The 22,418-nt window shown below is 47.9% G+C and overlaps 1 protein-coding gene across 1 annotated transcript in view; it reads right to left on the bottom strand.

Annotated features, from left to right (window-relative positions):
• The window catches only part of BLK (BLK proto-oncogene, Src family tyrosine kinase), a 44,258-nt gene extending 25,639 nt beyond the window's left edge, over window positions 1-18,619 (bottom strand). Inside the window, exons 1-2 of the mRNA XM_075049812.1 lie at window positions 18,357-18,619; window positions 1,443-1,545 (exon numbers count right to left, since the gene is read on the bottom strand). Of these exons, the coding sequence (XP_074905913.1) occupies window positions 1,443-1,544 (102 nt within the window). The 5' untranslated portion in view covers window position 1,545; window positions 18,357-18,619. The remainder of the gene's footprint in view (window positions 1-1,442; window positions 1,546-18,356) is intronic.
• Between the last annotated feature and the right edge of the window lie 3,799 nt (window positions 18,620-22,418).

Below are 22,418 nucleotides of genomic sequence, written 5' to 3'. Positions count from 1 at the left end.
TTAGCAAATTAAACAGCAGCAAGGTACTGCAACACATCTAGGCACACTTTTAAAACGTTGACATGGTCCCTAGTTTGGTTTGGCGCAGACCCTGAGAGTGGCCAATTGGCCACAGACCACTCCTAATGAGCGGCTGGGATGCAACCACCTTGTTCTGTGGGCTGAGAGTCTAATATTGCAGAAATGGCCCGGTGGGTTCTGTTGACCTCTACCCAACTTCAGACACCAGTCCTGTGATCAGTCCAAGGTACAGTACCTAGACTCTAGTGGGTGTTTGACCACTGCCAGTTATTTTTATACACGCTCAAAAGGAGTGAACTACAGACGCTGAATTAAAAACATCTAACGTTTTCTGTCTGTGCCACCCTTTGACTCCTACTTAGCAGCACTGTGGGGTGGGAGAGCTGCTCACCCACTGCTCTTTCTAATTTAAGTAAAAGAAATGCGGACTTCTGTCGTGGTTTAACCCCATCCAACCGAGGAGCTGGAAAGAAGGAAATTTAGGAAAAGAACATCTTCTTGGTCAATCTGACATCTGCTATCATGAAAACCAGACTTCATAACCATGGGAGAACTCAGAAATGAAACTAAAGGAGTGAAAAACATCTCCACCCGTCATCATGTCCTCTCTACAGCAACAGATAGATAGATAAAGTGATTTCCAAAGTTTAAGCAAGGCATATGTCATTTGAGGTGTCCTAAATCCTGACCCAGTGTCTTATTGATCCATGTCCATGCAAGCAGAGGCCATATAAATTCAAAGAGCAGCAGATGCTCAGCATTCCTGATTCTCAGCCCGCCCCAACACAGATTAGCCGTAGACCCTCTTTAGCGAACCCGTTGTCCTCCCTGATGGCAAAGTTTCCATTGCGGTTTGCAGCTTTGAATCTTAGTCTGAATCTGACCCATCTTTTTGATGTTTGCAAGTCAGCAAAATCAGCTTGGGTTGCAGCCTGCTGAGGGCAGCAGCCTGTCTAAAAGATACGGGGATCAGCTCGGAGGGCTTGTGTCCAAGCCATGCAGGGCACAGAGGGCACCTTCTCTCCCTGTCTCCTGCCCTGCTCTCCAGTCCAGCCCACGCAAATAATTGTGCCAGGCTCAACACAACAGCCTTTCAGAGCACCGCTATCCCTAGCCCACTCCGACAATTCACAGCCATAACGTATCCCCAGAGAGAAAACGGCATCCTTTTTGACAGAGAAAAAACACAGAGCAAGGAAGCACTGATTGAACAGTTCACCCCGTATTAAGAAGCTCATGGGAGGAAGCCAGGCATAAACATTTGTTTTCTGCCCTTTGAACAACATTTCCCAGTTGGTGACCAAATTTTAGGAAATCGAAGTACTCAAGTTCCTGCTGGCACACACAAGTATTGCCTGCATCACTCCAGACACTAACTGAGCTGTGGAGGATCCCAACAGGACGCAAACCTGCAGGCTTACCTTGGGTGGGGCGGGAGGAGTTTTACTCTTGGTTTTTGGGTTGCTTCCAGAAGTGTGTTTCTCATTGGATGTCAGCTGATTTTTGCTCCCGAGCAATCCCATCCTAGAAGGAAGACCAGAAATGACTTTTTAATGCGACTGCTCCTGGGGAAAGGGGCAGGCACTGAGGGATAAAACAATCTCCTTATTCATGAAGGACAAGTTGGAGAAGATGAGAATACAGGGCAATGGGACAATGGAGAGAAGAGTCTCAAATCATCCCATCTACAGTCCTCCTACTACCCTGGACCTTGTGAACCGCATAGTTTCTGTTCCCACACAACTCTGGTGTTTCACACTTTGCAGGTGAGGCTCAGACAGACACTATAAGTCACCAGAAAAAAATAGGCACAAATGACTGCTTTTGGAGTCTCTCCAATGCAGAGATCCCCAGCTGGCATTAAGCAGACTTGCTCCAGAGCCAGGTGATGCCGCATTCATGCACTGCTGGAGGGTCAAAGAGGAGGTGCCGGAGATCCTGGGGAATATCCCTGTGCTGAGCTGTTCCGGTGTACCAGGGCTCCAAGAGGGTCACCTAGTCCCCGGACCAAGAACGAGACGTACTCATACCACCCAGTGCTTTCTGGAGGTCACGTCCCTCCCACGCAGCAAAAGCAGTACACGGATGTGGTAGCTATCTGCATGGTACCAGTCCCACCGTTCCTCGTGCTTAAGCAGGACGGACACACGCTCAGCTTGTCCACGAAGGCATGGGACTTCATGCAACGCTTTGGAGGACTGCAAGAAGCTTAGGGAGTCAAATATGGTGTAGCTTGCATCCATCCTGCCTGTAAAGTGTGGGCCTAGGGCTTGACTCTGTTGTCCATGTGCAATGCCCTAGTAGCTTTTGATGTGCCCTGGGTTCTTACAAGGTGTGGGTCTCCCATACATGGTGGATTATGTTTCCCAACCCCATGTGTGTGTCTCAGACCTCCTGGACACCTCAAGGGTCACTAGATGCAAATGAATCAAACCCTTTCCATGGACTTTCCTCTGGTCCACACTAGAGTTTCCACACTTGTGCTGGAGGGCTTGTTTAACTTGAAGCTCAGAAATATGATTTCAGCTCTGGTCAATAATTCTAGCATAATACTGGGTCTGGGTAGCCAAGATAGCCAGACCATAGCAAACTCAGCCTGCTCAGCCCCCTGAAAAAGTAGGCAGCAGTTGAAGGCAGTATTACAGAAGTGCTGCTGCCACAAATATATAAGGTATCTACACCGTCCAGCACCAAAGTCTGCCCCAGCCCCTTCGCTTTGAAAAAAAGGCATTGAAAGGTGTGGGCTACATGTCCAAACACTAAACAACCCTGTCGTGGTTTAACCAGGACAAACCCAAAGCCCAAATACTTGTAGCTGAGCAAAGACACGTTGGCTCCTATTCTTGCCAAACTACCTCAAGGTCTGCAATGAACATGGAGGATCAGGGACGGGAGGTCCAGAGACCAATGTGGTTAGTCAGTCCCCTCAAATGTCAGTCTGGCACTGTGTCACGATAGTCAGACTCCAACATATGTGTTCAAAAAAGCTTCCAGAAAACCATACTTGCGAGAAAAAAAAATTCTAGCAAAAGCAACTTCTTTTACTTTCTAGCATGTACCTAGTATTTCAAAAAACTGGGACTCTGAAATGAGGTTTCTAACAGAGCCTTCCCAATACTTTAAGGTGTTATATTTTTTTTAAATATCTTCTCCCTTCTGCCTCGTTTTTATTTTCACTGATAAAGTGAGCAAAAGGAAGGAATTAGTGGAATATTTCAGGATCACCAATACACATTTCCCCCCCCAGTCCAAAGGTTTTCAGCATCCAAACTTCTCTGAGCTTTTCTTTCACCTGCGTTTACAGATGGCCCATCCATCTGTACCCAGGTCTCAGCACTGCTCTGGGCACTGACAACGCAGTTGGAGGGGAAGTTTTGCCCACTGCATCAGCTACAGCATTTCCTGCAGCAAGTTAATTTTAATTTGGCAGCCTCCCCTCAGGTTGTAACCAGGGTTTGCTTCACTTAGAAGATCCGGTTGTCATGCGATGGCACATGATTTACTAAGTGAGCTTTACCGTCTCTTCAACTTGCAAATTAGATAACTGTGTGCCAGAATTTCTGATTCTGAATGGTGTTATTTGCCAGGACAGTAAGTGAGAGTAGCTGGAGTTCCCTTTTTGCCCAGAGAACTGGAAGGTATCGTTTTCAGTCAAGGCTGGATGATGACAAGTTTTAGGTACCACTCATTACCAACCATGAAAACCACAGAATCTACCTATGCATTGGACATCTATCTATGGTCCTTGTTACTACATTACTGGAGCATCTCAGGGTCTTTGATAAGGTCTGCCCCTGAATGAGAGATGCAGACGTAGCAATTGCTGTCTTTTCTACAGAGTTAGGGGACGTGAAATATAGCATGAGTCAGCAATATGCTTCAACCGCCAGTCATGCCACCAGGATGATCTTACGAGAGGATTGACAGGCCATCTCCAGGATGATGGATGCACGTTTTGAGGCTTCAGGTTGCTCTCAGTGATGGCACTGGTGGGGCAGAGTGGGAAAGGGCATGGAGGAACATCCACCCCAGCAAGTTCCATCAGCGGCTTGTGGCCATCCCAGCTCCTCTGACAGGGTTTATGGGGAGCAGCGACCATGCTTTAACCTGTGCATCTCCCCACGATGCTCCTGTGTCCATGGGGGCATTGCAACCCCTTCTGCACCGCGCTGAGACTGGAAACACTTCTCTGCATGTTTGCACAAATTGAGCTTTCTCCCCGCACGCATGTGTCAGACACATCCGTGCAAAGCGGCACAGAGAAGTGAACAGCATGACCCAGCACGGGTGGGAAATGGAACCGGCGAAAAGTCTCCCACAAATGTCACTCATTGCCACCCACGCACGCAAGATGTTAGCATCGCTCTAGATATTCACAGTCCCCATGAAATCCACCCTTGGCACTCTCCAGGTCGCCTCTGCAGCCTTTGGCAGCCAACGTGACCATCCTTCATGCCAGCAGGTGCTATACAAAATCCCAAAATAGGACCGCAGAAAAATGTTGTCAGATGCAGAGAGCTGCTGGTGAGCTCACAGCCCACAGCTGGTGGAGTCTTCATTTTTTAAAAAGTAATTTATTTTTTTTCTTCAAAAAAAAAGGTGGCTGAGTTGAATGTACATTGTTCCCCAGTGTTTCTGGTTCTGATTAATGTTTTTTTAAAATTAGCTTCACAAAAATATTTTGAGAAAAGTAACGGATAGTTCTCCCAGTCCTTTTTTGTTGTTGTTTTGTTTTTTTCCCAGTAGAAGAGCACTGGGGAGAAAACAGTAACTCAGAAAAGCATGAAAATTTCCTTTTGTGAATTTCCAGGTTTTCACATCAAAAAATGTTTGTTTATTTTTAATAACTGAGAGCAGGGACACTTGTTTCCTCAACTTTACTCAAGTTCAGAAAAAGAAGATGTATAAAACAAGTTCTTTTCAACCAGAAACCAAAACTGAACAAAAAAATTTTACGACAACGCAAAATTTCTCCATACGCTTGAAAAGTTTTAGCAAAAAATAGCCCAGCTTAGCTGCTGATAAGTTTTGAGTAAAAACATTTGACAAAGAAGTCTTCCTGTGAGAGTCAAGCAAGCCTTTGCTGCAGAAGTCAGGAGCCACGAGGATGGCGAGCTCTGTGTCGCATCCAGCCCTGAACTCGTGTGGGACAGACTCGCAGGTCACAGGCAGACTGGATGCTTGCATGGGACGTCTGAAACATGCTGCGTGCCCCGTGTCGTAGGACAACAGAAGGTAATTTTAGTAACCTTCAGAGGGGCAGCTGAGGCGATATTTTGGCTAGCGAGAGCTGAGTGAAGGTACAGATTTTCCAGCACCAATGGGCCACGGGGAGGTCTTCTGAAGATCCCACCACAAGGCCCTGCTTTAGCAATGTTTTTGCTGACATTTGGATGACGTCTTTATGGTGGAGAGGAAAGGATGTGACTAAATGTCCTATCGTTCCCCCATCTTCAAAGAGTGTTGGAGAACATACCCTACAGGGGCAACCCATCAAGCTGAACCTGGAACTCCAGCGGGACCAAGGTCCAGTAGAGATGGACACAAGCCTTTGCTAACCACAGGCTTTGGAGACCTGCCTTGCACCGGTGTTTGGCCTGTTTTGAGCACTCAGGGTGAGCTAAAGCAAACAGGACAGTGTCGAATTGGACCTGCTGGATGCACTTACTCTTTTTGTTGCAGCAGATCAGAAGGTAGGATGGAGGCACTGCAAGCATGGGCTTATTGCCCATCTCATCTCTACGGTAAGCAGCCCTGCCCCATGGGCACGCTATCTCCTGCGGTTGCCTGGTTTCTCTCCAAGAGACCTCAAAAGTTGTTTCTGATGTGAGTGCAGCGATGTCTTCTGCAACAGGGATGTGGATGACACAGACAAACAGCCTTGGGATTGCATGGGCGGGTGTGGGGAAAAAACCAAGACAGAATCTAGCAGAAAAGCAGAAGTCTCGGCTCATCATTTACCTCACCCCCGTGAAACTGTGCCATGGAAAAATAGGTTAAGACCTAAGCAAGCCAACAGTGTTTCGCTGTGAGGGCAGCTCCAAAAAGCCCCCAAGCCCAGTGAAATCACAAAATTACCCCCCCTTTCCATTCAGATTCTAAGGCGGGTCCAACAAAGTATTTTTCATAGTTCACTAAGATTAGATATTTCCCTTCATTTTTAAAACATCAGAATGTCTTTTTTAAGAAAACACATTTTAAAAGGAAGTTGCATTAAAACCCCTAAAAAAAATACTTTGAAAGTGCAGATATATCCAATTATGAAGGGTTTTAAATGCTGAATTTCTCTTTGCAAGTCCTCCCCCTAACCATAAAGAATTGATGAAATCAACTCACTTTGGATACAATAATTTAATTATTCCAGATTTGCATTTTTGCATCAGTGAGGACAAAAAAAGTTCAGTAGAAAATAAAATAAAATTCCACCAGTTCTAGGCACATCCCAGATGCATTAAATTGTCCAGAAGCTTTCCTTTCCCTCAATAAAATAGCTCTTCATTGCATTTCCCGACCTGACACCCTTAGATTGCTTTGCAGGACACAAAAGTAGAAAATTACTGAAGATCTTGGTGAGATCAGCTACTTGAATGAAGATTTGCTACCGAAGTGTTTACTACTGTGACTGTTTTCTACTTTTGCTGGGTTTTGGTCAAGTTCTTTTTATCTTTTTTTTTTTTAATTATTAGTGGCTTTGTTGCTAGGAGGTGGTTAGAAGAGAGGTACAAAAAAGTATGCTGTGCTATAAAGAGCACTGACCATGTAGAAGGTCTTTCTCAGAGGCAGAAGGTGGAGGCTATGGCCACCGTCCTCTAGGATATAGTAGCCAAAGTCTTGCTGAAGACCCCTCCGTGCAGGTGGGAGGGCAGCGAGACTTCCTATGATGATATGCACAGCGCTGGGTCTCCAGCTAACATCAGGGGGGGTTTCTTAGCCAAAAACTGCTGCTTAGCAGGACCAGGCTGTGTAAGGAGGAATTACAGCAGTGCAGAAAGTCCCCGTGAAGAGCTGGAGAGCCTGGAGCGAGAAGCATCATGGTTTTTCCTGGGGAGTGAAGCAGTTGTCTGGCTTGTGTGTTGCATCCTTGCTGGAGAACTGGGAATACCCTACTGACAATGTTCAGACCCCATCCAGTCCTCGTCCTTGTTGGATAAATACACCAAGTTGTACTTGTGCTCGCACTGAGGCCTCTTTCAAACACTTTGACCCGTGTAAAAGGTTTTTGAGGGAGCATGAAGGGCAACCCCCAGGAGCAGCCAGGCTCTCCAGCTAACGCTGGTGAGGTGCTAATGTTGGTGGTGTCCTACTGCAGGTTCCAGTCTCGAGCACAGCCACTGTGGCCAAACTGGTCTTGGCAATGTCTGTCCCTTGCCAGCCCAGGGCAGCCAGAGGACAAATCCAGGAGCTCTGTGCCCCTGCAATTTGCCCCTCGGTGAGGGGCACACATTGCAGAAATGAGATTGGAGCCCGTTGGCTTATTTGGGGGTCTCTTGCTGCAATCCTAGCCAGCTTGCCGTTTCTATTGCAACTTAAGTCTGCCCTGAATCTACCGGCTTGCTTAGGCCATGCTTTGCAAGTGAACGTGGCGCAAGCAAAAGAACCAAGCAGAAAATCCGGCTGTTTCAGGCCTTTCTGGAAAGCTGGGACACCCCATGGGAGAAGGCTCTGTGTGAGGCTGGGCAGTGGGAGCACACAGATTTCCAGCACCCTGAGTTTAAGCAGATGTAAAAAGTTTTTTGACAGTGGGGGAAAAAAAAAAAAAAAAGATAATAAAAGCTTCTTGCTCTCTCCAGAAGTAGAAAACTGCCACCTGTTGCCAGAATGGTCATTTGCTAATCAAAACATCTGTCTGGAGGAAAAATGGCTGCTTACATTGAGCATTGCGCCCTGCTGGAGCCTGGCAGATGCTCGGCTGAGCTGCAAAAGGCTGCGGGCCAGGAAGCAAAGCCAAGATTTGAGGTCCCAGAGTGGGGAAAACCAGGAGGGCAGACTGCTTATCCCACCTCCCTTAAACATGCTTTCCTCATGAGCTCACCCCAGGCCTTGCAGCAGCCAGGTGGGACGTCTGCTGGGGATGGTCCTGCAGGACCTGAGGTCCTGCAGCACAGGGGGGTCAGAGGCACCGGTGGGGGGAAGGAGGAGGATGGGGCCAGGAGAAGCAGGCACATCTCCTCGGGTACCCGGAGCATCTCTGGGGTTCTTCAGGTGCGAGGGGTTTTTATCACAAAACTGCATCGCTCAATGGCAATTTCTGCAGTGGCTGGAATTTCAACCCAAATTTCAACTCAAATCTATCTGCTGCCCAGTGCGGGTATGGGCCAGACTTGTGGGCTACAGGTAAGTTGGAGCACAGCAGGGAGAAATCCTCTCTGCAGGCCACCCCTATCTGACATTTAAGTCTTATGGAATTGCGCACAGGCCAGAACCCTTGATGCTCTGATTCATAGCACTTTGAGGGCACATCACGGTGATCTGTAGGGATGTGGGGACATTCTGGTCCTCTCAGTCCTGGGAATGTAAGGAGATGGATGGGGTGTTCCTCCAGACCTCTACGTGTGGCCGCCCATATTTCTGCCCTGGAAAAGGCTCTTCCTGGAGGCCCTGCATCCCAGAGGCTGCCTTTTCCTAGCAAGAGGACAGCATTTTGTAGGACCCGTCAGCCATGTCCCGAGGGGAGCAATGAAGCTGGTGGCAGGCTGGCGCTCAGGCACTCGATGCTGTCTTGGGCTCGACTCCTTGGGTCGGGTCTCAGAGGGAACGATGCTCCCTCCCACCATCCTCAGATGAGGCAAAGGGCTGTAGGGAAAGATGTATGTCTCCAATTCCCCGCCTGAACACCTCCAGCCGCATGTCAGAAATAACTACTGGATGCCAGAGCACTTCCCCTACTCATCACAGCTGTGTCCAGCTCCGGCCAGCCTCCCCACACATATACCTTCTCTTCCTTGCCAGACCCTGGGGGGACAGGGAAGGATGGGAATACCAGGGTGCGCACGCCTGGCACTCATTTGTCCTCCTCTCCTTTTGCAGTAAACCAAGGGAACAGCATCCCTGCAAACCATCCCTCGGGGCTGGATCTTAGCAGCCGTTGGGTAGTGACCCCGTCATCTCTCTACCCCCCAGATCTTGGGGAAGGGAAACAGGGCAAGGGGGGCATCACGTGAAGGAGGGATGGGAGAGAAGAAGAGGATAGAGAAAAACCTGCTGGGCTCCTCCCCACCCTCAGGGGAATGTGGATGGGGGTGGGATGTTCCCTACTTGCCTGCTTCCTACGCAGCTGCTCCTGGAGACACGATCCGAGGACGGACGAACCACTGGTCCGACCCATGACAGATGCTCCATGGGGCTGAGGACCCTTGCAGAATTTCTCTGTTAGAGACCTCTGGCTCCCACCACGTCCATGAGACCGACCGCTTTGAATGTTACACCCCCAGATTGCAGGAGCAGCCTGATTTTGCAAATGCTTTTAATGGGCTTTCTTTTTTTAATCAGGTCTTTGTGTCAGAACTGACTCTTTTCTCCCCCCCAAGGATTCCTTGCTCTATTTTGAATATAAAAATGATCATCTGGGAGGGGGTGGGAGTTGCACTTCCCAGACAACCTGGCCAATGAAAATAGCAGTGAGGAAGGCAAGAAACCCAAAGAGAATCTAGACAAAAAACCCAGCAAAACCCACAGGCTATTACCAGCTGTCATTAAAAACAGCTACAATGACTGTGAATGGATTGTGTTTCCACTATACAAACCACCAAATTTTAGGAAACAGCTGAACAAACTGGCTTTGCAATGATAGTTCCTTTCTGTGATTAAAAAAGACCTTTTTTCAGATGAAACGCATCGTGTTCCAGTGAGCCCCAACCCTCTATGAACCTACTCAACTGTAGCAGCATGGTGTAACGAGTGAAGACCTGGACAGGGACTTGTGGGTGACTCTGAGGAAGTGACTTTCTCATTCTTCCTCAGCATGTTCTATAGGGAGACTGAAACGCCTCTGTCTTAGGAGATAAATATTGTATAATACACAAGTTTTGTTTCTACAGACTCCTGAGGCTTCCCGTAAGGTGCGTAAAGAGCTGGCTTCTCTGGGGTGTTTTTAACGTATTTTCTTAAGCTGTTGCAGAGATGAGGCCCCCAAGCACCACTGTGTAAAACTCTGTGGGTAACTGCACGACGTCATTATTGTGTTATACGGGGCAGCGGGAGGGAAGGGACTCTTGGTCTCAGCCAACTGGAGGTTGGAGTGACCTCACATAGTTTGCCCTTCGGCTGCTCTCACTGGGAAGGACAAACACAAGCCGACATCCGCGGAGCGTGATGCACAACCTAAAGGTCACCCACATGCTGGTGAGGTTGTTTACAGGAGGAAAGGCTTCGCAGAGCAGATCTAAGCTGAGGTCAAGGCAGAGGACCTTTACCAGCCATGAGAGCCAAGGACAAGATGAGGCTGGTTGAGTACATGATGCTGTGTGAGATGGGAGCAGCTGCTCCAGGATGCACGTGCCTGATGCCCCAGCGCTGCTCGGGGGGTTAGGAAGTGCCCTTCCCAGTAAAACCCCATGGGATGCACGGCGTGGAAATCAGCCTTGGCTCTGCAACTGCTTTGTGCTCCTGACAAAGGAAGAAAACCTCACGGAGGGCTGCAAGGCTGTCTGGGCCATAAGCAGGGGTCTGCGAGTGCTCGGGGGTCGCGCCATGCCTCTGACCCTAGAGGGTCAGCGCAGGGGGACTCTGAAGACAGCCAGGACAGACGCCCACCCCATCACCCCTCAGCCAGGTGTGCTGCAGAGCCAGACCTGCCGTTTGCATACCAAGGAGATACAGAAATGAGGAAGCCCTTGCAGATTCGTCAAACTTCTCCCTTGCCAGCTTGCATTTTGCCTGCTCAATTCTCCTTTGGCTAAGGGCAGGGGAGAGAGATGGAGGCGGTTGTGTTGGGCCTGGGGAAGGAGAGGACAGCTTCAGGGTTAGCTGGAGTACTTTGAGCTTTAGGGCAGGGGCTGATCCTTTGATGGAGAGAGCAAAGAAGCTCTTTTTGCTAAGCGAGCTTCACTTCCTATTCCTATGAAAAGGGAAGTTGCTTTTTTAGAAAGCTGCTTGTCATCCACTGCTGAGGTAGGAAGGAGGAGCTACCATGAGGTCCAGCAAAGGCTTAGAAATAAGCTAGTGGCTGCCAAGTCATCCTGGAAAATAGGGCGATAGCGCAGCAGCTCCAGACAGAAACCTGCTTCTGATTTGAGACACGCTCCCGATGCTGACAGCGGGGAAACCCAGCAGCTGCAGCTGAGCTGCTGCAAAGACCCTTCCAGTGACGGCCACGGTTCAAGCAGCTCAGAAGCAAGAAGTGAAAATAAAAAGACGTAGATATGGTGTGGTCTGCCTATTGCATCCCAGGGAGGTGTTCTGGTACCTAAGGTATCCTGGCTGTGCCCCTGCATGTCACCTGGGGCACATCCCTTCATCCTTGTGCCTCCTCTGTTTCCTCCAGGCTGGGCATCTCATGGCCATGAGGTGAGACCCAGAGTCAAGAAGGCCAGGCAGAGAGTGCCCTTCTGCAGTTTGCTTACTCAGAAATCATGAAGCAACAGCCCAGGGATGTCCTTTGAAAGCAGCTGGAGGGAGACCACTGAGAAAGCATGTGAAAAAGGGCACTAAAAAGAGAGAAAGTCTCTCATATGCAGCTTCTGGGTCACTCCAGATGGGCTCCATCTGCCTCCGCTTCCCCGACCCGAAAGCACAGGCTGTAATCTCACCCAGATGAGTAGGGTCTGTCTGGGTCAGTCCCCAGATGTTCTCCAGTATTTTCGCAGGCCTCTACATAAGCGTGCAATCCCAAGGCTGGCTTGTCTCTGCTACTTTTTACAGTTCTTTATAAGACTTGCACGGAGACCAGAGGTCCAGCCCATAGGGTAAATGCCCGTGGGCTCTTAGGCTTGCCTGTAAGAAAGACCTCTAGGACCCAACACTCCACAGGATGCAGGAGGGACCAGAAAATGTGGCAACCTCCCTCCAGATGACCCACAGCCCACCAGAATGATCCCACAGCCAGACACCTACACTAGTGGCCCGCTGCGTAGCCTCCTCCTGCAGCGGCGCCTACTCCCGCTGCGTTTTATCCAGTTTACATTGAACCAGAAGTGTTCCTGTTAAGGTGTCTTCTGCAGAGGTGATCTGAAGGCTTTGATCCGAAACCACCAAGAGGGACGAAGGCTCCTCTCCTCTTCCAGCTGGCCCCCAGGACTGCTTCCCTATACTGCTGCTGCGAAAGCTGGGTAGCTTATTCCCTCCAGATGTTGTTTTCATGGTCTGGCCATGTTAACCTCTTCCCTGTTAAGAACGAGTAACCTAATTTACCATCTGAACCTCCCTGTTTCCATTCCTCTAGCAGATTAAAAGCTTATTTAATGCAATGTGCTGTTGCTTCTGGAAGACGCTGACGCATTATAACCAACCCACCAGCCTCCATTTTGAGCGCTTCGACTTTCTGAGCTCTCTGAGGCAGCGTTTCGACTAGTAAAATAGGCGATATCGGGGCTCGTTCTCCCACCCTTCAAAATTAGGTGGCTGCATCCAAACCCCTTGTAGTCTCCATCCTGTGCTAGCTCCCGGACTGTGTTTAGGAAAGCCTAGCCTGATTGCACAGGTTGCACCGCCTGCTTTTTGGGTTTCTGCTTTCCAAGAGACAGGCTGTCCCTTTTCCCCTGATTTACTACCCTGAGCACGTCACTGTGTTTGGGATGGCACTCAGACATCGGCACCTTGTGTAGCCCCAGGTACCAGACCACCCCGAGTGCAGGGTGGGGATGGGTTCCCTCTTGTTTCACTATTGTTATTTATTGTTGAATCCCGTGGGCGTTGCAAGGGCTATCTCAAGGGACTGGGATGAAAATGTAGCAGTGGCTTTGGCTGATGGTAACTGAGGGATATTCTGCCAGTAGAGACCACAAAGAGGTTTTGTCTGGCCCCAGTTAGGAAAAGCCTTTTTGGAGGGAGAAAGTGACTTTTTTTCTTTTTCTTCTTCTCACATATAAATAAGAGAACTAACAAGATGAAATGCAAATATTTTAAAACAGATAACCTTTCTGGTGACCTCATGGAAATGTGAATTTCCACTGTCCGGAATCAGTACAACCACTTGCAAAAAAACAGTCACTGGAGAAGCATCTAGCAGAGCCCTCTGCCCCGAGGCAGGATCAGCCCTCACAAAATCTTGCTGGAGGAGCGTGTGGTCCTTGGTCCCAACAACCTTCCTATGCTGGACATGATGGTGCTGATTCTTCTTTCCTACCCACACCAGTCCTCCCTGCCAGGCTTCCTCTACCCTGCTCACACCGTGCCTATTCTCGGCTGCTTGCAGCAGCCAAGATCCTGCCTTAATATTATTTCCCTTTTGATGCTAGTAAAGAAAAAAAAAAACAAAAAAACCAAACCACCATTTTTTTACTCCCTTATTCAAAATTAGAAGATGAGCTTGACTTTCAGAATTAGAAGAACACTTGAACTTCCCTATGGTGCTTGAAGGAGATAGAAATGCGGCAAAACAAGGCCAAACCTTGCAGCCAGGTCTATTGCAGAAGTCATTATTTATGGCACAGAAGGGATGGGGCTGATCCACTCTCAGGTTACATCATCTTTGATCTGGCCTAATTCTATTGCATCAGAGCCAGAAGAAATCTTATTTCCTCAAGTTTCTTGCTTTGCCAGTGTCCATACTCTCACTAGCATCAGCAGGACAGGTTGATGTCCATGCAGGACTGCATTTAAACAACTAGGATTTTTTCCCTCCTCGCTAAAACCTGTCTTGTACAGAGTCCCACATTCACGATTCCCTTCTGTGCACAGTTGTTATTCATTGGCAGCCCACCCAGTGACTTTTATACAGAACGTTTTTTTCCCACTTCTCCACCAAAATTTCCAGGAAAAAAAAGCATTCCATCGGAAATCGCCACCCCTGAAAAGGTTCTGTCACAAAACCACCATGCATATTGGCATCTTTCACTGGAAAAAGAATAATTCTCCTTGTAAGTTTGCTATATTAATGTCTCGAGCAGCTGTGGTCTTCTTCCTGTGCTTTTAAAATGGTGAAGCCCAAATACATAAGAGACAGCCAGGGAAAACTCTTGAGATAAAAGTCAAGTTAAAGATTTTATATCAATTTCTTCATTTGCTTAGTATGACCTTAGCTCTCCCTCCTTCCATCACGTATTGCAGGTGACGTCTTGATTTTTCTATAGATCAAATTTAGCCTCCATTCAAAGCCCACTTCTCAAGCATCGTCGTCCCATACACATATTTTGAGATGTTCTGCCCCAAATTTTCATGGTTCTAAGCCATTCACCATCAGCAGCTATTCACATAAACGTGGATACCATCATGGCTCAGGTGTTGGGCAGGCAAGCGGCTGGACTGAAAGAAATCCCGCAGCTCCTCTGCCCGCGGCATTTTGGCAAGGTTTTTCTTTCCCACCCCAGGGTTTCATGGAGAAGACGGGTACCTGCTTATGAGGACACCTTGTGTGACCTGGCGGTCCTTCACCACTAGCCACCGTAACCCGGGGAAGCACAGAGATCTGGGAAAAGGGGAGGCTGTGAACTTCTGTGTACAAGGACACACCATAATGTAGTAAATTGGGACCCCGGGGAGGTGGGCACGGGTCCAATCACCTCTTTTGCTTCGTGGCCATAAGGACCCCTAAGCAGATGGCACAAAGTATTTTCAACCAACCTCCACCCACCAAAAGTATTGCATATTCAACCAGGAGTAAGGCAGACCAGACTTCCCGGACAACTGAATAATTTTTCACTCTTCTCCCCTCATTAGGTAGCAAAGGATTCATTTGTAAACCATGTGTTTTCTATTTCTGCTCTGTCTCCTACGTGCCTGAAACACAGGACCCGACGGGTCCTGCACGCTGCTTTTTGATCAGTAACACATTTCACAGTTTCCAGAGGAGCAGCAACAATCAGTAAGATTTGGTCAAATTTGGAGAATAATTTCGTAAATATGTAAATAAACAAAGAGGGGGAAATGCGGGAGAGAGACTTTGAAAAGCACATTCCATTTCAGAAGTCACATATATTTTGCAGGATCGCAGAAATGTAGGACTGGCCCCTAGAAGGTTATTAATCTGGTGGACCTACATTGAATTTGAAAGACTACCTAACTTGCGTTTCAAAGCTTTCAATGCTGGAAATTCCCACTGCTCCCCATCAGTCTATCCCAGCCCTCCAATTCCCGTAGCCTTAAAATGACTTCCTAACGATCAGTACTGATTTCCTTCATGGAAGGACCTACACCTGCCTGTCCTGCCCATGGTGGACAAGAAGTTTATTCCCTCCTTCTTCACAGTGGCTCCAGCAAATGAAGCAACATTCCTTCTTGCAAAAATTCCTCATTGATCACCACTTTCCACACCTTTTGCTCAACTGTGTCCCTCTCCTTCGGGAATTTATAATTGGGTTTGGAAGTTTGAATAGGCAAGCCCACAATGTTTTCCGAATTAAAACTGACCAACATTAACAAAGGCAAAATTGCTTCGTGAAACCACAGAAACATTGTTCTCCGGCTCAGTTGCAACATTTTCTTGGAAAAAATTACAATTAGAAACCTATTTTTTATTTCAACACAAGGAGCTGCTGTGGTTTGAGTTTTGTTTTTGGGGGGGATATTTTTGGCTGGCCAGTGAAATGAATTCACATGGATTTAACCCTGATATGGAAAACAGGCTGACCTGTCAGAAGCACATGGCTTGTCCAGCATGAAATACTGGAGGTCTGGTTTACGTTTGTATTGCGTATGTTGTGCCTTAGCATTTATTTTTAAGCAATAACCATGACCCTGTATATCCTGTTTTGTACAGGGATGTACTTTCTTTTGAGTTTCACAGTGATGTCCAGCGGTGCAGCCACTTCTTCCACAACGAGCAGCAGGACCCTGAGGCTGTAATCTGTTGCCAAGACCTCTGCCAAGGGGGAATTGCATCTTTTTTTCAGCCCCTCAGCTACTTCTAATCTTGCAATGTGGTGCTGACCTAACGAGAAAGCAGACTTGCACCACATAAAATGAAGCTGTGAATGGAAACTTTGGGGCTCCCAAGGGCTCCAGCAGGATTTAGCCCCAGGTATCTTGCTAAATTCTTGCCCATGATTGAACCCTATGGGCCCGCGGGAAATGATTGACTACAGGGGAGCTCACCCACATGGAGTCAACGCTTGGCTGCCTCCAGGGTCTCTTCAACCGTGGAAGAGCAGCGAGGAAACTCCCTTTTTAACATAGAGAGAATGGAAAGAATGAGGGGAAGGAAGGAAGACAAATAACGATGAAGTAATAGTGCGCCCAAGTGTTCCTACTCTGCTCAACACAGTGCCGTGACCCCTGTGAAATCCATGGTGACCTGTTTCCACACCTGACCGAGGTGAAAAAAAGCCTTGTCTGCACCTAAATACGGCCTCAAGACCTTTTTAGATTCTAATGTACCCGTAAAGGTGCCACTGAGAATTAAAGGCTGAAAGGTCAGTCAAGAGGAAAGTCACAAAGCAGAAATAAAAGAGCTGATACCGATATCTTTGTCTCAAATGGACACACAGCCCAAATTATGCAGAAGTGGGATGCTCAGCCTGGGACATTGTGGGCTTATTTAACAGAGGCTGGGGAGCACAGGAGCCCGGGGTCTAAATGCATGCTAGAACACCCCACGCTGATTAAGTAGAACATGGAAAGTCATTAGAAAAGCAGATAAAGAAAAATCAGTAGCACCTTTGCAAAATTTTCACTTCAGTATGTCTTGGGTCTTTCCTCCTCTATCAGAAAATTCAGCCTTGGACTTCATAAACCTCAAGGTGCAGCGGTAGCCCTATTTTGGCAGAACAAACCAAGAATGGGCCAGAAGTTTTTTTTCCACAGATTTTTGTGCATCAGTATAATGATAACGCTGCAGGAGCTCTGGGAGAAAAAACAAAATGTGGGCAAGAAATCACAAGCTCTGCAGCCTTCAAATCTTCTGATAAAAATTACTTAAACCTTGACAGAATGACTAATGGAGCATATTAATGAGGGTGCCTTTGCTGCCCTGCAGCTGTCCTTTTTTCTTCTTAATTTCCATCTACCTTCTCTTCTCCAGCACGTACCAAAGCAAGGGCCACGTGTGCTTGCTCTGTGTGCAGCAGGAATCCTCCCTGCTGACAGTGTACATACCTTGTCCTGATTTTGCACTCTTAAAAGATCTGTAATCAATTAAATACCACAGCAGCCAAGAAAGGCAAGAAATGTCCCCATTTCACAAGTGGGGTAACTGAAGCACCTTGAAGAGCGTTGCCTTGCCAGGCATCACTGGCCACAAAGCCCCGAGTAAACACCTGAGGAGGTCTGAGATGCAAATACCCAAGATGTTGCAACTGCTCTTCCGTCCCAGAAATGGCACAGCAAATAAGATGGGTTCTGAGATATCCATGCTCCAAGTTAGAGCGCTGTGGAAATTTGAGTCTGGCCTAAATTTTAACCAAGAATGAAAGTTACGGATTTCGTATAGACTCTGCATGTGTGGGGATGGGAAGTGACTAGGGGGAGAAGCAATAAGTCCAACCTTCCTATAACTCCGTTGGAGATCTCCAGTTTGCCAGAAGCTTTGTCCACGACCACCGTTAACCTGCCACTGGTTTTAGCAGCTTGAATGGAGGAGCTGGTGAAAACAAAATATTACCTCCAAGGAGACCAACCAACCCGTCTGTGGGGCAAAGTAAGCAAAGATCCTCAGCCCCAAGTGCGCCTCTTGACAGAAGGGGAATTAAAGCCTCAACCCTTCTCTGCACCGTACGCAGCATCCACGGGTTCAAATCAGTAAAGGCTGCTGAGTTGGAGCCTGAGCCTTCAAACTTCCACTTCCCCATAAATTCAGAATTGGGTCCCTGATTTCACTTTCTCCCCTCTCTCCCCTCTCCAAGGAATTCAGCTGAAAGAAACTCATTCACCCCTTGCTATTTAAACGGCTTTCATCCACTTTTATTTTTTTTAAGAGGAAGAGGTTGATTTGTGCCCAAGAGAGAACCCGCTGGGTCACGTCCTGACTTATACCACCAGTCCCACCTCAGAGAGTGCCCCGATTTCAGCACTGAGACACTGCCAGAAGGAAAGAAAGAGGTGCACCCTGCCCCGATCCATCACAGCAGTATGGCCCTTTCCCTTGAACATCCCACTCCAAATCTCTAAGGGCTTAATTACCAGTGGTCCATAGACAATAACTAGAGATGGGCCAAACCTTAGAAGGGGATGTATCCAGTGGAGCTTCAGGCAATAAACAGCCATCAGGAATGAAGCAAGATTGATGGAAAATCATTTGCACTTACCTGCTGATTCCTTTGATCAGATTAAATCATATCCCAGACGATCCTAGTTGTCCACCAGAGTTAAAAAATCCCTTGCAGGATGCGTACTTAAGAACATCAGCTCGCCTTGATAAGTTTTAATCCTTAGAACACGTTGAAAGAGAAACCCTAATTTTTCTTGGCGTTGTCAGTTGACTGCTGTTAGTGGTTTCCTGTCGACAACAGCTGAATGACAAATCGAACTGGTTTGTTACACTTATAGCAATTAAGGGCTGGTAGTATAACCACACTGCTCATTTAGCGCTAATGTTAGAACTGTGTCTACCTTAGAAGAACCGTTACCCGCAAAGGCTCAGCGGGCTATAAAAAGTACCATCCCGCTACAAACGATGCCCCGCATCACCCTCATTCAGGCTGGCGTGAGTTGGAAGTCGTGTCCTGGAGCCATAGAGTGTAAAACTGGTCTGCAAATGGGAGGAGAAATATGGGTTCTTGAGTTTTCTAGATTGGTCCATTCACAGCTAAGCGCAGCCCGGGCCAATAGCCGGGGTGGAGATATTTATTGCATGCGCTTAACCTTTGGGAGAGTTTATCTCCAATCAGGTTCTAGTCTGAACAGTTTCCCCTTTTGTAATCATCTAGGTTACAGTGCTTTAATCTTACTCACTTTCCATTTGAGGTTCTGTTTCTGCTTAAAATCTCATCTAAAGAGAGTGGTCGTGTTCCTCCTCCTCCGAGCCGGGCGCCTTTCGGCAGCGAGTACAAGACAGCTGATGTCATTTAGGGCACGGGGGAGGGGGAAGAGAGGTACGGGACACAGCTGACAGCACATCCTAATATCTCTTTTATCGCCTGTATGTAAGATCTTGTAAGATCTGCCTTCCCTCTGTTTTTGTGCAGTTAGCTACTCGCTGTATTGCAAAAAGCTTTGCTGGGGCGAAGCACCCGGTGCCCACCCGGAGCTGTTGTGGGCAGTGGTCAGCTCAGATCCCGCTATGCTGGCGTCCTTCAGTGCCTGCTATCCTCCAGGGTCTCTGGGGACAGCTTTGTTTCCAGCCACGCGATGCTGTGAAGCTCCGTCGTTCTCGTTTCCACCCTCATCAGCAGGGTTGCAGACCCACCAACCCCCCCGAAGGCCAGGAAGCTGATGTGTGTCACCTACAGATCCTGCTGGATTCTGGATAGAGCCTCCACCACGTCGAGACAAGCAGAAAGACAAGCGGCCAGAGCTTCATCAAACAGGACAACAGGGATCCTGCCTGAGGCTGGTTGAGCAACCGACTGCTTATCACCTCTTTTTTGAGATGAGGCGTGACAACTTTATGTAAGGGAAGGTTGACTCTTGGGTCCTGGTCCTGCAGTGTCAGGTAGCATCGTTGGCTGAGATAACAGCCTCCTGCTGATGGCTGTCTGGAGCATGGAGACACCTCCAAAGTATGGATCTCTCTGCAGTAGTGGTCATCGGGAGTGTTGCAAAAGTTTGATTGCATGGTTCATTCTCTAGGCTGAAAAAAAAAGCAAAGCAGAAGAATCTAACAAGCAACAACAATTCGCTTGTTGTTTTCATTTGAATGCCCCCAAAAGGGGTCAGTTTGGACCAGGAACATGAAAAATCAAACTGCTGGGCTGAAAAAAAGTCAAAAACAGTTATTGGTCTCTCATTTTTTGCCCTGACCTGAAGCTATTGTCCAGACTCAGTTTGTCAAACCACCAAGTGTTGAAATGAAACTGTGTTTTCTGACAATCAGTCACAAATCCAGGAAATTTCACCCAGCTCTTGCCATACGAGTGAGCAGAAAGTGACTCTGGCACCGCAGGGGGTGACAAGGGCAGGGATGCTGCAGCTTGTCTCTTCATCGTTCATTCATCCCAACTTAAAGCAGGTATCTGAGGTGGCCTTTCCTTACCTTTCCCTTCCTTGGCTCAGGAAGCCAAGGAAATAAGTTCAGGGTAATCACAGAATTTTTTAACTGAAGTTTGAGGACATGGTGTCCACACAAGATCCCTCTGCTCTTGTGTTTTTCGGTGAAGATGCCTTACTGGGTAACCAGGTAAGACTGGAAGGGGAGTTCTAGAAAATAATTTACAACAAATATTTTGGGTGAAAGTGGAACTCAAGTCCTTTTTCCAGCAACATAGAGAGATGGAAAACTACATATCAGGCCTGAGATTTTAAATGCTTTTTGCTTCTATGGGTTGCTGCAATGAGTTGGATTAGAAGGTTTATCAAAGGAAAGTAATTACAAATGAGCCACTTCAAACCTTTGGAAAAGGTTTTGATTTTCTTTGGAAATGATTTTCTTTGGAAATGATTCAGGGCTTGGGAACTTTTTTGGAGTTGGAGGGAGGAATAATTTGTTAACTCAATATACACGCTTGCAAAGTTAGTTCTGGAGTTACCAAACAGATTTTTTTCTACCTATGAAAAACAGGTGGGCTGAAAATTCCCACCATGATTTCAGTAAGACTTCAGGCACAATTGTCCTTTTGTTTTGTCTTTGATGTTGACCCACCTGGGAGAAACCCATAGAGAAAATATTGCTGATACCCCGAAGCAACACGCAATGCAAAAACCATCACAGTGTTCCATGACGGTGAAACTTATAAAATCTGATTTCCTGTTGATGCTTTGGTGTTTAACACCCTGATGGTACTCACCGTGAAGCTTTTCCTCTAGTGGATATGGTCTCCTCGCTCCTCTGCTCGGCCACCTCTTTGCATCTTCGAAACATCTCCTCCCTTACCAAACTCAGGCACAATTCACCAGAAAGTTTACAAGTCATTCGGAGGGAGGGTTGCTGGACAGGCCAACGATACAATTGGTTTGGAAATTCAAAGGAAAACAAAATACCAACCTCTGAAAATATTGAGAAAGAAACCTAATGGCTCACAGGGACGGTATTTGAATGAGGAGGGTCAAGGTTAAGAACTATTCCAAATAGCAGTGAAATGTTGACAGCCCTGTGCCTTGTTCTTGAAGCACTTCACATACCACTGTCTTTCCCCTGCATCCCTACATCACTACTCTACCTCCATGCAGGATATATGGTCCAAAACCCAGCTTCCCTCTTGCTTGAACCTGTTTTATGCTGAAACAGCCCCAGCACTCTCTGCCACGTTATCCCAGGTACCCAGGAGCCCAATTCCTCCCTGTGCCATTTCCCAGTAACTGACAATTAATCTGCATTACGCTCCAGGCTGTGCCTGAAGGCAGGGGTGGACAACCCTTTCCATGGGAAAGGCAATTCCTCAGTCCCAGCAAGCACATCATTTTGGCAGGGTGAGGGGTGGATGCTCAGCATCATCCAGAAGCAGAACAGGGCCAAACACATGGATTCAGAGGGCTTGTCCTTGCAGTGGGCTATTTCCTCCGTGTTGCTCAGAAACCTCGTGCCAACCCAGCTGGGAAAAGACATTTCTTAAACAAGCTGACCCAAACTAAGCAACAGAGCAAAGGCCAGTCCCGGGTCCTTCAGCGATGGAGGGATCATCTCACGGAGATGAGGAGCCAGGTGACCACAACCCTCTGCAGGTCTTCTGTGCTTGCATCGGTCCCTTCGGGGTGACATGGGGACAGGATTAGCTGGAGACCTGCTGCCCTCTGTGGGTGCCTCTGCCACATTTCCAGGTTCCCTGGTTCACCTGGGGGTGGCCCTCGGACGATGTCAGAGGACTTTTCTGGCACAATCCCTGTGCAGGGAGTGGAGGCTGCACCTGGCTAGGATAGGATGGTGATGGTTGAGGGCACCACAGCCTCCTCGCCCCATCGAGCCTGGGCAGGCTGAGCCCCAGCGACTTTGCTTTGGGGGAAGTGCATTTCTTGGGTGACCAGCTGAGAAGCAACCATCAGTGCTCCTGCAAGATGTTCCCAGCACATGGTCCCACAGAATGGCCAAATTCCCCTGCTGGGAGGTCCAGCTCTTCCATGCTCTGTTGGCAAGATGCCTACAAGGAGAAATTCCCCAAAGCTAGGAGCCAGGGCAAGAAGCAGCTGGCTCAAACCTGAGCTGTGTCAAACCTCTGCTGTTATGGTAGAGGAATGGTCATTTCTGCCTGTTTCTGGTGATACAGAGGCAGCTCAGG

Source organism: Buteo buteo, chromosome 17, assembly GCF_964188355.1.
Source record: "Buteo buteo chromosome 17, bButBut1.hap1.1, whole genome shotgun sequence".
Classification (NCBI taxonomy): Eukaryota; Metazoa; Chordata; class Aves; order Accipitriformes; family Accipitridae; genus Buteo; species Buteo buteo.
The sequence above is the reverse complement of the archived record's forward strand: the minus strand, read 5'-3'. Positions and strand labels throughout refer to the sequence as shown.